At 45.8% G+C, this 13540-nt stretch overlaps 1 protein-coding gene across 2 annotated transcripts in view; it reads left to right on the top strand.

Annotated features, from left to right (window-relative positions):
• Positions 1 to 5897, top strand: part of METTL2A (methyltransferase 2A, tRNA N3-cytidine) — a 43276-nt gene extending 37379 nt beyond the window's left edge. For both annotated transcript variants that reach the window (XM_082271713.1, XM_082271714.1), the window contains exons 8-10: positions 2114 to 2220; positions 3479 to 3544; positions 5311 to 5897. In XM_082271713.1, coding sequence (XP_082127839.1) covers positions 2114 to 2220; positions 3479 to 3544; positions 5311 to 5495 — 358 coding nt within the window. In that variant the 3' untranslated portion in view covers positions 5496 to 5897. The remainder of the gene's footprint in view (positions 1 to 2113; positions 2221 to 3478; positions 3545 to 5310) is intronic.
• The last annotated feature ends 7643 nt before the right edge of the window (positions 5898 to 13540 follow it).

Below are 13540 nucleotides of genomic sequence, written 5' to 3'. Positions count from 1 at the left end.
CAAACCCAGATATGCATTGAAAATGTGATTTTTAAGGAGCCAAAGGTTACATTGCTCAGTTAGGTTTATGGAGCGAAGCACAATAAAAAAAAATCCAATTTTCAATGCAAGTTTGGTTTTGGAAAGTTTTATAGGGAAGTGGTGCCAATGATTATCTGCCAGTGAATACTTGAATGGCTATTATTATTATATTTAATGTTCTATTAAAGGAGTGGTACAGGATTTGTGGAGGGTATTGGGTTGTATTTTGAAGGCATCTGAATGTATATGAAAACACCACTAGGTGTCTGTATTGTACTTCTTTAGTTACTTTAATATGCTTCAATGGCAGACTTGTGTAATTTAAATATTCCTGCTATATCATGCATAGTACAGTTTCATAATATGTAGCCCCTAAAGTGTTTCTAACTTTTTTTTTTTTTAAATTTAAAATAAAAAACTTTATATTTACCTGCTCTGTGTGGTGGTATTGCTCAGAGTGGCTCTGATCCTCCACTTCTCAGTTCCCCCGGCCACGATCTTATGTCCCCTTGGCAAGCAGTTTGCTAAGGGGGACACGCAGTGCGTGCTCGCTCCCGACCTGTGTATCTATGGAGCCGCACTTACACTTAGGCCTGCCCCCACTTTCTCTTCACTGCATTTGATTGATAGCAGCAAGCAGAGGCGTAACTAGAACCTTCAGGGCCCTGATGCAAGAAACCATGAAGGGCCCCCCAGACCCCTGGCCGGGGCCCTTACCTTCAAGCCCAGGGCTCTTCCCACTAATCCTGGGGCTCTTTACACTCGTTGCATGGCCTTTTATTTCAGTCCCGCAGCAGGATTCTTTCACAAGTTCTGCAGTGGGCCCCCTTCCTACAATCTTGGGGCCTCCCCACAGTGGTGCAATGCCAGGGTCCGGTTGCAAGTGTGACCTTTGCGATCCTGAAAGTTCACCACTGGTTTGCTACCGGGCCCCCTGGAGCATGGGGCCCGGTAGCGATTGCAACCCCTGTAGTTACGCCCCTGGCAGCAAGAGCCAATGGCTTCTGCTGCTGCTCGAATGCTGTGATCTCTTCTCCCCTCTCCTCTGCTTCGTACAGGGAAACTGAAAACATTTTTTATCCTAATGTAAGCAATTCATGTAAAAACAAGTTTTTAGGTTTAGTATCACTTTAAAGAGACACTGACACTTTGCCAATGCAGAGCAAAATGACAGTGTCTCTGCAAAGGCTTCCCCTGACCCACTGATACCAACACACCCTCCCCACTCCTTTTTCCTCTATAGCCATAGACAGTACTCGGCACTCCCAGGTATGTGATCTCCTGCTCTGTGACAGTGATAGATCCAGCAGCCAATTGCTAGACCCAATTGTCATGTGATCTTGGGAGTGATGTCACTGCTCAGAAGGTACATTGAAGGAGCACAGATAAGGTGAGTGTATTGGAGTCAGAGGGGCTTTGCAGAGACACTGTCATTTTGCCCTATATAGGCATGTTAACAATGGGGGAGATTTACTAAAACTGGAGCATGCAAAATCTAGTGAAGCTCTGCATAGTAACCAATCGGCTTCCAGGTTTGATTGTCAAAGCTTAATTGAACAAGCTAAAGGTAGAAGCTAATTGGCTGCCATGCACAGCTGTCCGGATTCTCCAGTTTTAGTAAATCTCCCCCACTGTCTCTTTAAAGCACAACTTGGGGGAATTTCTCAGGCAGCACTTGAAATAACGTGTTTGCCGTGTTCCATCAATGACAGCTCTGTGCTGTCTTTTCCTGCTCCATTGCTGTGCAGCCTTCTTCTCTGATGCTGCTTCTTGTACTAGCGTCCTTTTTACATGTCAGATGGATAGCTTTTGATACTGCAACTTCCATGCATGCACAACGTTTTTTTTTTTTTTTTTTTTTTTTAAGGTGGCACTTTACTTCATTCATTGGCATCTTACTGATGTGGGGAGTATATGGTGCTCTGGCCTTGTTCTGCAGCCAAAAGGAAAAATCACTTTAAAGCAAAATAGATAGGACATATTTTTCAAATCTAAAGCTGTATTAATTAAAACTTCCACAGCCAATTGACACCACTTACCCTTTTTTGCTACATCTAATTCCATCTCTTTTCTATTTTCTTTCTCTTTGCAGGATGCAAGAGGCCATTTCACGTTTAAGTAGGCTTCTGAAACCTGGTGGCTGCATCTTGTTGCGGGACTATGGCCGATATGACATGGCCCAGCTACGCTTTAAGAAAGGTATTACTGACTTCCCACAGGTGCCAAGATTGTGAGATCTCTGTAGGGGTCATTTACTTTGGTGCATTTGATAACTATATCCAACAATCTGGGGGTAATACTTTTAAATCTAAATCCAGGAAGATCTAAAAAGCAGCAAATGCTGTTCTGTACTGTATTCCAGAAGATTTTACCCCCTTCATGACCAGAGCATTTTTTGTTATTCAGCACTGTGCTACTTTAACTGGCAATTGAGCGTTTAGGCAACACTGTACACAAATTCAATTTTTGTCATTTTTTTTTTTTTTTTTCACTCAAATAGAATTTTCTGGTGGCATTTGATCACCACTGGGTTTTTTATTTCATGCAATATAAACGAAAAAGACAGAAAATTTTGAAAAATAAAAATCAAATTTCTTCATGAATTTAGGCCAAACACTATCACTATACTAATGACACTGGCCGGGAAGGGGTTAACCTCAAGGGCGATCAAGGTGTTAAATATGTGCAATGTGTAAAGTGTGTGTTATGTGGTATGTCCCTATTTCGGAGCTCTGTGTCATTTACATCACAGAGCTCCCTTCTCTGAACGACAGAGCCAATCAGCGGGTGCTGGCGGTCAATCATTGGTCGGCAACTGCTGATTGACATGTACTGTAACTAATCACAGCACAGCCAGGGTGTGTGTGCACATGCCCCCTACCTGGAAGTGCTGGATCACGTATCAAAATGCATGATCCAGTGCAGCGATGGCGCCATGCCGCCATACTTCTAAGTGAGGCGGTCGGCAAGCGGTTTTAAAGAGACGCCATCACCTCATCTATTCAGGGTTAAGGGACAGCGTGCGTAAAGCCCACCCTCTGACTACAATATACCCCCCTATGATTCCTTTCACCAAAATAGTTAGTGTCGGATGAAGCAGTGACATCACTCTCTCCATCTTGTGACAGAGCTCAGGCCTAGTGGCTAATCGCTGCATCATGGGAGGAAGTCACATGCTCCCCCCATACCAGGATGCACTGGGTATTTCTACGCACTGAAGAGGTCAGTATAGAGGGGTCAGGGTTGGCCCTTACACACACTGTCATTTTTGCCCTGAATGGGTAGGGAAACAATGTCTCTTTACATGCAAGTAAAGTGGCATACAGGCAGTGAAAGCAGAAGTTGCAATATGCAATTGCCCCCTGCATATGCAGTGGTTAATTCCTAGGAGTAAAATTTCATTTTTCTCTGTGTAGTTACATTTTTATGATACCTTTTTATCACACGTTTCTTCCAGGACGATGTCTGTCTGAAAACTTCTATGTAAGAGGAGATGGCACAAGGGTCTACTTCTTTACTCAAGGTAAGACTGTGTTTACTGATTATAAAGGTGCCCATACAAGAGCCAATGGTTTGCCAAGAGGGTTGTTGTAGTCATCCCCTTACATGAAACTCTTGCAACATAGAGGCTGACTGAAATCTACTTAAAGCAAAAAAAAAAATAAAAGTCAGCAGCTACAAATACTGTAGCTGCTGATTTTTAATATATAGTCACTTAACTGTCCAGGGAGCCCACAATGTCAGCACCCCAGCCAATTTTCAGGCCGGGTGCTGCAGCCGCCATTCACTCTAAGGGAAACCGGCAATGAGGCCTTTGGGGGGACCGAAGGGGACGAAACTTCCGAGGGACTGAACCGCAAAGCTGTCTCCTGGAAGTGGGGAAGGGTACCTGTCATAAACAGTTTCCTGCTCCCCCCTGAAAGGTGCCAAATGTGGTACCGAAGCGGGGGAAGGAAGCAGATGAGCGGAAGTTTCACTTTTGGGTGGAACTCCGCTTTAACAACTTGGAAAGAAAATAAACTGTTCTGGTACCCAGGCTACCGATCTTCACTGTTTAAGGCTGGGTTCACACTATTGCGATGATGGACATTGCATGTCATTCGCACCACATTGCTGTGCACATCACATGCCATGTATGTGCGATGCGAATTTAGATATACAGTTTGTATGGCTGAATTTGCATCGCATTGGACCAAAATGGAACAGAACCCTTTTTTGGTCCACACTGGAATCTGATTGCATGGGTGTTCACACCCATGCGATCCGAATCCTGTTCAATTTCACAGTTCGCACTGCGTTCGGCAAACCGATTTGAGGGTGTCATTAACTTTACATTGACATCCACAGCGGTTTGCAGAGAGGTGTGTGCATTGCCTGCTAGTGAGATGCGATGCAGGAACCCGCACTGGAATCGCACTGGTTTCCACATAGCACAAGTGTGAACCAAGCCTTAGAGTTAGGGTTAAGGAGTCTTCAGCATCCAACACTTCTGGATGCTGCAGTTTCATCTAACTTTGTCATTACGGGACTTTGTGGTGACTTAAGCTCCTCCTTTTTAGCATTGATCGAGGATCTCCCCTGCTGGCTATTGTTTTTTGACAGCTGGCTCCTGCAGCAGTTAGAATACCTGAACTGTGGCTGCACTTGATTTTATTCAGCCATTTTTTGGTGGACAATTTTCCATCCAACTCCCTTGATTTTCAGATCAAAGGGTGGCAAGTGGAAAAGAGCCGACAAGGCCACGTAGCTGGCCCATCAGGAACTGGCTGAAATATGCTCCATGTATGACCAGCTTTATAGGGCCAATGGATGAGAGTACAGGCGGTAATTACAAGTTCTTATCTACAGGCTGGGCTTCCCTTTTTTTTTTTTTTTTTTTGCTTTTAACAGAGTGGAGAGGGGCTAGAAAACCTGTTATGTTTTTATTGCCATCTCTGCTTCTCTGTCTACCAATAAAATCCCAAATTTTGGGTAGACACCAGAACAATAATAGAGGGGAAATCTTACAATGGGGACACTAGTTCTGGTGACCCTGGTAATCACTTTGGAGGGATTTCCTCTCATTTCCTGTTTTGGCTATGGGTCAGGAAGTGAAGAAAAATCTCCCTTCTGAGACACGGATGGCAAAAATAAAGACTGGGGTTATAACCCTCCCTTACTCTATCTAAAATTAAAAAACCTTTTGCCTTTAGTTCTACTCTGAGTTTTAATCTAGTGACAAAGCTTATACATTTGGCCTGATGGTTATGGCATTGTTTTTATAACCAAAGAAACATAATCTCTTTTCAGATGAGCTTGGGGACATGTTTACCAAAGCTGGTTTGGAGAAAGTTCAGAATATAGTGGATCGAAGGCTGCAAGTAAATCGAGGCAAACAGCTGACAATGTATCGCGTTTGGATCCAGTGTAAATACCGCAAGCCATGCAACATAAAAATACAAGACAATTCGTCTTTATCAGAATATAATCTGTAGTGTATGATGAAAGTCATCCTGGGGTGTTAATAAGGAGAATTATTTGGTAATGGTAAGCAAAGAATGATGGGGAAACCAGCTGTTTTTCCTTTGTTACCCTTCAGTGTCTGGAATTTTACTCATCGCTGGGGATCACAAAACTTGAGAATGGATAAACATTGAGTCTGCTATTAAAAAAAAAGCGAAAAATACCAGTTTCACAGATCACATAAATATGTCAGTATGGCAAAAGTGCGTTTTTCTAAATTGCACTGGAATAGTCGGTATCTGCCTGCACTGTAACATTTTATGTATTGTGACCCTTGACCAGCTGTCAGCAATTTTAAACACATTCTTGTTCCATGGACTTTGAACTTTATCCTCTGTACAGAAGGTAAACATGTGGCAATGGTTCACCTAATTTAAATACTTTTTTTTAAAACTTTTACAAAATAAAATGTCATAGTATTTATCATATATAACTTGAGGATCTTTTTATTTCTTCAAAAATGTTCTAAGTTCCAAAACAACTTTTTTAATTTGGGGTGGGTGGTTGCATAAATGAGTTGTTTCATGGATTTTCCTTTGGACAGATGTAGGTGCAGTTTGTGCCTACCTTTAACATATATACCTTTTTACCTTTAACATATATATTCAAGATACCTGATCTGCAGAGCTTAGATTTGATAACATGAAGCTATTTGCCTATTGGTATACCATTGGGATCCCAACTGCTCCAACTACTTTTCCATTATAGAGGCATCTGGTATGCTCCCTGGAAGGTAGGTGCTGATAACGGCTCAGAAGTGTTAATATGGTTGTCTAAATTGTGTTTTAAAGGAGGTCAATTAGTGGGGCACTCATTAAGTTTGTGCTTGAGCTGCATGAAAAAACATTTAGCAAGTATATACAAAGATAAATCCCCATTGGTGTGGGACTGTGAATGCCACTGGACACTGTATATTGTAAATAAAATATAATGTTTATTTGATCAAAATACACAAAAAATATATTAAACAGACAAACAAGAAAGGGTGTCACAAATACATACAGGGCATATAAAATTTGCATGCAATTGACAGACCATGTACCAGACCACATTGAAGACGCTCAGATGCATATGGTGATCATAGAACCGGAAAATTACCCTACGCGTTTCGGGCATTAATTTAGCCCTTCCTCAGGGGTCAACCAGAGTTCCAGAAAAGCACCTATTATGCCTGTAAAAATTGAGAGCCTTTTAGTAGGTTATACACTAAATATACATATGTACAAAAAAGTCATAATGCTTATGTTGTAATGCGTGCTTTATGATCAAAACCTACCCTTTGCGTCTAAACAAGGGATTGGACAGGTCTGTCGCTTAAAAACGGTAGATCATACCGTGTGGAGGGATGCCCAGATTCCCATGAGCTTGTTCAGGGCAAAAATTAGTAGGAGAGGAAGAAGAGTATAGTAGCTGCCCAGGAGGACCGCCAGGGCACCACGATGATCGAAACGTATGGCTCAGCGGAGACCACTCCCATAGAGGGGTACACTCATATGATGAACCTAATTCGGATGACAAAATATGTAGGGAAGGGAGAAGGAAAAGTAAGAGTGGAATGGGTAAAAGAGTGGTATCCAAAATAATATTTGACATTAAGATGGCCATGTTTATATTATGACAAAGAATGTTATTTACCTGTGAGGTATGGAATGAATACAATGACAGAGGGTCACACATAGTAAAGAAGGAATGGTAATTCCGTATTGAAAAGGTCACAGCGTATGATTGTCTGTAGGGATAAGGAAGTATGTAAATAAATAATTAGGGGGGGCGTGGCCTGGAGCGTGATGGGATAAGTTGCATGTGGTGAGAGCTCCGTCTACCCGATCTCCTATTTACCCATCCTGATCCGTTATCCTGGACTTTACTCACCTTACCTCGTTCCCTGGCTTCTCCTGATTCTCCGGGTAACATGTCTCCGCCTAAAAGAGGCACGGCGGCCGGCTCCCAGCTTGACAAATTTCGCCGGCAGGATCCGGCCTTGCCGGCTAAAGATGGCGCCGGCTCCTCCACCCCGTCTGAACCTACGACGGCGGAGACCTCCAGGGTGCTGGAGGCTATCTCCCTATGTCAAAGTACCCTTACCTCCAAGATCGAGGAGGTCAAGATCGACATCTCGTTGATCCGGCAGGACATGTCCGCGTTGCGTGACCGGGTCACCGAGGCTGAGACGCGGATCAGTGCGGCTGAAGATATCCTGCATCCCCTGCAGCACTCCGCCGGGGACTTCACACGGCAACTTCAGCAGCTCCATTCCAAGCAGGATGACATGGAGAACCGGTTACGAAGGTGCAACCTTCGGTTCATTGGCCTGCCTGAGCGTGCTGAAGGTACTGATCCGGCTGGATTCCTGGAGGATCTCCTCATACAGTCCTATGGCCGTGACTCCTTCTCGGTGATGTTTGCGGTAGAGAGGGGCCACCGCATCCCTGCACGTCCCCCTCCCCCTGGTGCCCCGGTCCGCACACTCATCGTCAAGTTCCTTAACTTTCGGGATAAGATTCTTCGCCTCTCCAGGGACAAGGGGAACATTCCCTTCCAACAAGGCCATGTCGCTGTGTTTCCGGATTTCTCTGGGGAGGTTCAGCGCCAACGGGCCCGGTTCCTGGAAGTTAAACGCCGCATGCGAGCTCTCCATCTGAAGTATGCCATGCTTTATCCGGCGTGCCTTCGGGTGGAAGTGGATGATCGAGTCCAATTCTTTGAGGACCCTGCCTTGGCCATGGACTGGTTGGATCGGCGTAATGTGGCCCCTGCCTGAAGCCCCTCTCTTTCCCCTGCTGAAGATCCTGGACCTCTTCATTTCTTTTGGATTTCCTGCTGCAGAGAAAGGGGGATCCCGAATGGATGGGACTGATGCCTGGTCAGATTATCTCTTTTTTTTTTGTGCTCCCCCCATTTCTCTTTTTCGTTTCTTGTACCCTCTAGTACCCCGCTTTTTTCTTGCTGTTACTTACCCGGAGATCGTTGATACTGTTGGGAGGGTGGACTTTTTTCTTTTTTCCCTCCCTCTCTTTATTCTGGGAACTGTACATCTCTTGTTACCGTAATCGCTGTTTTTTGGGTAGCATTGTTTAGCTCTACTGGACCTACTGTGCGATCCTGTTCCTTTTGGAATGGGGCTTGTTCTCTCTCCACGTTACTCAGTGAGACTTTCGCCCCCGAATACTGCTGTTGGATTTTTTATGCTATTCCCATTTTTACTCCTGATTTGTTTTTTTAATTTTTACAAGCTATCCGTGTGAATGTGGAAATGACCGAAGTGTAGCGCCCCGGTCCTCACCTGTCCCCCGCCGTGGGGCTCGGGTGGGATGCCGGCGAATTGACTTATGTGTTACTTTTTCATTATCTGTTTTGTTTGGGTATTATGCTCGCACATGTTGGGGGTGGTGCAGAGCCGGGTGGGATTGGGTTTTCTGTTTTTCATGTTTCTATACTGCCATGGGGTCCCCATATGCTGTTTTTCTGTGCCTCTTGCCTAACCTTGCCCTTCGGGGCTTTGTATGTTGCCAGTGTGTCTTATGTCCTATCTACCATGCTAATTTGGGGGGTTCCCCCCTGCTACTGAATGTGTCTGCTGCTATAGGTACTTTACTTTTTCAATGCCATCTTTAACCTTTTTGACGTAGAACGTCCGAGGTATTGGGGATAGAGTGAAGCGCACGGCTGTTTTTTCCTATTTGAAACGTCAGCGCGCTGACGTGATTGTATTGGTCGAGACTCACGCTGCTGGATCCATGCAGCGAGCGCTGCGGCGCCCTTGGATCGGCTGGGCGTTTCACTCTACTCACACCACCTTCTCCAGGGGGGTCTCAGTATTGGTGGCCAAGTCGGTACAGTTCACCGTTCATGAGGTCGAGCTGGACCCTCAGGGCCGATATGTCTTTTTACGGACTATTATTGATAATTCACCTGTGTTGCTTCTGGCATGGTACATCCCGCCCCCCTATTGCTCGAGTGTCCTCACAGAGGGGTTTTCCTTCATATCTAGACACCCGACTATCCCAGCCGTGTGGCTTGGTGATTTTAATGCTGTGCTGAACCCGGGCCTGGACAGGCTTGGGCAACCCGGGAGTGCCCCTCTTCCCCTTCAAGATACCCGCTTTGCCCGTTTATTGTCAGATTTTGCACTGGTTGACACTTGGAGACACCTTTACCCTGCCCGCAGGGCATATTCTTGTTTCTCGTCTACTCACTCGTCCATGTCCCGCATTGATCTCATTCTAGTTTCCGGCCACTTCCTCCCCTCCCCAGGCTGCAGGGTGCATTTTTCTGTCCACGTATATTGTCTGACCATGCCCCGTATTGTGTTACTCTCTGTAGGACGGTAGAACCCCCCATGGTGACTTGGAAGCTTAACCCCTTCTGGCTGACTATTTTGACGAGTATTGCCAAGCTGGCGGATGAGTGGCAGTTCTACTTTACCTCTAATGTGGGCTCGGCCTCTCCCAGGCATGTCTGGTACATGTTTAAATCACACGCTAGGCATCTACTCAGCGAGCATATTAACAGGCATAAACGGGGGGCCGAGCCTTCCTATGCTCAGGCTCTGACTCGGCTTAACGAGCTGGAGGCTGACTATGCAGGGGCCCCCTCCCCTGCTGGCTTAGCTGATATCAGACTGCAAACTCGAGTTACTGACCAATTGTGTTACGAGCGGGCCAAGCGTCGCATGTTTTTTGCGAAGCAGCGGTTTTTCGAGCACGGGGAACGCCCGGGTAGATTATTGGCATATCTTGCACACCTTGACTCTCGACCCCCTGTTGTGGTTTCGCTCCTTTCCCCTTCGGGGGACTTGGTGTCGGAACCGGCGGCAGTGGCGGAGGAGTTTGTCGCGTTCTTTTCGGATGTTTACAAGACTAGGGCGACCTATTCTGATTTGGAGCTCCTGACGTTTTTAGACCAGTTTTCCTTTCCTACATTGACTGATGACCAAATTAAAACGCTGGAAGCTCCCATTACAGAAACAGATATAGCTACTGCGATTTCTCTTTTTGCCTGCTCTAAGGCCCCGGGGTCTGATGGCTTGCCGGTTGAATTCTACCAAACCTTCTCTGAGGTCTTGGTCCCTAGGCTTCTCGAGGTTTACCGGGCAGCCTTTGAGGCAGGTGCTCTCCCGGATTCTATGACGGAGGCACTTATTGTGCTGATTCCTAAACCAGGTAAGGATCCTCACCAGCCGGGCTCATACAGGCCGATCTCTTTGTTGCAAATAGATGTCAAGATACTAGCAAAAGTACTGGCTCTGCATCTGAACAAGGTGATCCTCTCGCTTGTTCACGCGGATCAAACTGGGTTCATGCCTGCGAAGAATACTGCGTTTAACACCAGGTGTTTGCACATGAACATCCAGGCGTCCCATTCGCAGGTTGGCACCAGGGTGGTAGTTTCGTTGGGTGCAGCCAGGGCGTTCGACTCGGCTTCGGCCCTAATTTTGTTAAATGGCTTTCCATTCTCTACACTTCCCCGAGAGCGAGGGTGGTGGTGAATGGGTGGACCTCTGCTGCTTTTCCCCTCTCGAGGGGGACGCGTCAGGGGTGCCCCATTTCTCCCCTTCTATACGCCTTGGCTGTTGAACCACTTGCTATGGCCTTGCGGGAACACCCTGGTGTCGCTGGTCTGTGTTCTTTGGAAGAAAAGGTCGGTCTGTATGCAGATGACATGATTCTGTACTTGGCTGATTCTGGACCCTCCCTGACTACTGCTCTCAGCCTCATCGAGGACTTTGGGGCCTTCTCGGGTTTGAAAATCAACTGGGAGAAGTCCCAGATATTACCTATTGATCTCTTCCCACCCCCACTGGAACAGGCATCCTTGCCCTTGCAGAGGGTTAGTTCACTCAAGTACTTGGGTATCCAAGTGTCTCGGGACCTTTCAGATTATGTCCCTCTAAATGTGGAACCCCTGATTTCCTTGACTAAGAATAAGACGCAGATTTGGTCTAAATTGCCCTTGGGTGTTATGGGTCGTGTAGGCTTGGTGAAAATGGTGTTGTTGCCTAAGATACTGTATATCCTCTGGCACTCACCGGTTTATATACAACTGAAATATTTTCGGGTTCTGGAATCTGTCCTTAAGTCTTTCATCTGGGGTTCGTCCAGACACAAGTTGTCTTGGAGGGCACTGAAGTGCCCCACTAGACTGGGAGGCCTGGCGGTCCCTGACCTCGGCTTGTATTATATTGCTGCACAACTCTCTCACTTTTTTTATTTTGACAAACTTGATAGGCTACGCTATGAATCTCTGGTCTGCACGCAATCCCCTGGCCATTTCCCGCACCCCTTTTGTGATCTTCTCAGAGGTCTTGGAGGAGCGCCGGGGGGCTCCGGCAGACATACCTTTAGGTTTCACTCCAAACGGATTTGGGATCTGGCAGTGGTGAAATTGGGTTGCCCTTTGTTTCATGACGATACGCCCCTGTGGTTCAACAGACACCTAACGGAACTGTTGCTGATCCCTGACCCGAGGATTTGGGTACAGCATGGCATTTATTTGTCTCATGTGCTCCACGACGGTCGCCCCAAATCGTTTGACAGACTGAAAGCCGAGTTCCATCTACCGAACTCTATGTTTTTCCGATTTTCTTCAGTTGCGCCATGCCCTATCCGCACAGTTTGGTGATGCTTGTCCCCATTTGCAGCCTTTGGATGTCCTGCTGGTTGCAAAGAGGGACGAACCGCGGCAGCTGATCTCTTTGTTTTATGATATGCTTCTTAACCCCTCGTCGACGCAGTTGGCCTATGCCCTTAAGGCCCCGTGGGTGGGGTGGATTGTGCTGGTGACATGGACGATGATGATTGGAGTGAGGTGCTGGAAGTGGGTAAATTGGTGTCTCCCAAGATGTCTGACAGACTAACACATACCTACATTTTACATAGATGCTATCTTACGCCTGTCAGAATGGCGAAATTTGATCCTTCCCGATCCCCCGGATTGCCCCAAATGCCTCCTTTCCCCCGGGACGTTTGAGCATTTAATTTGGCAATGCCCTCGTATTAATTGTTTCTGGCAACAAGTTGTTCAGTTCCTACATGACCAAATGGGCTCCCCGGTCTCATTGGACCCTAGGCAGTGCCTGCTGGGCTTGTTCCCAGATTTAGAAGTAGATAAAAATTCTTTGAAATTCATACATGAAACGTTGTTTAGTGCCCGTAAGTTGTTAGCTCGTAGTTGGATGCAGTCCTCGCCTCCTACCCTGGCCGCGTGGATTGCTGACGTCAATGCTACTCTGCCATATTAGAAGCTGATATATATTAATAGGGGGTGTCCGGCTAAGTACCATAAAATTTGGGATAGATGGCTACAGTCGTCACTGACTACCTAAGAGTCCGTTCTACATATCGTATAGTTGAGGTTATGTTTTCCTATACTGCACGCACTGGATGGCTGCTGAGACGCATGATGTGGCTTGGATGGGCCATTCTGGCCCGGGTGGGGGTCCCCATGGCAGTTTTTTTTTTTTTTTTTTTTGGGGGATTTTGTTGCGGGGGGGGTTTGTTGTTGTTTTTTTTTTTTTTTTGAGTTTTTTTTTGAGTATGCCACTTAAATATGGTAGACAGTATTGCATTTATCGCTTGTCCTTTTTATATTTGCTGTACGATTTTGTGGTTTAATAAACTTTGACTTTAATTCGAAATAAATAATTAGGGAACGTACATTCCCCAGATAGATTAAATTGTAGCACAACTATCCATGCAAGTGGAAGTTGGAATAAGAGCGTGAGGAAAAAACTAGGGTAAGGGAACCCTAGGCCCCTACCTCCCGAAAGTGGGTGTGTCAAACCAAGAAAAGTGCATTGTGAAGAAAATACGAAAGTATGTAGTGATAGGAATAAAGATGAGCAACCACCTTTATATAGAAATAAAAATGGTGAGTAAGGTGAACTATATACCAATATATCTGCATGGGGTATCTTGAGTATATTTCAGGTAACACATCCTGTAATCTGCATAAGATATCCTAAGTATACCTCGGGTGATGCTTCCCATGATCACATGGGGCATCCGTTGTTTTAAGA

Source organism: Pelophylax lessonae, assembly GCF_965119305.1.
Source record: "Pelophylax lessonae genome assembly, chromosome: 11".
Classification (NCBI taxonomy): Eukaryota; Metazoa; Chordata; class Amphibia; order Anura; family Ranidae; genus Pelophylax; species Pelophylax lessonae.
Note: the sequence above shows the minus strand (reverse complement) of the source record. Positions and strands in the feature narration are given on the sequence as shown.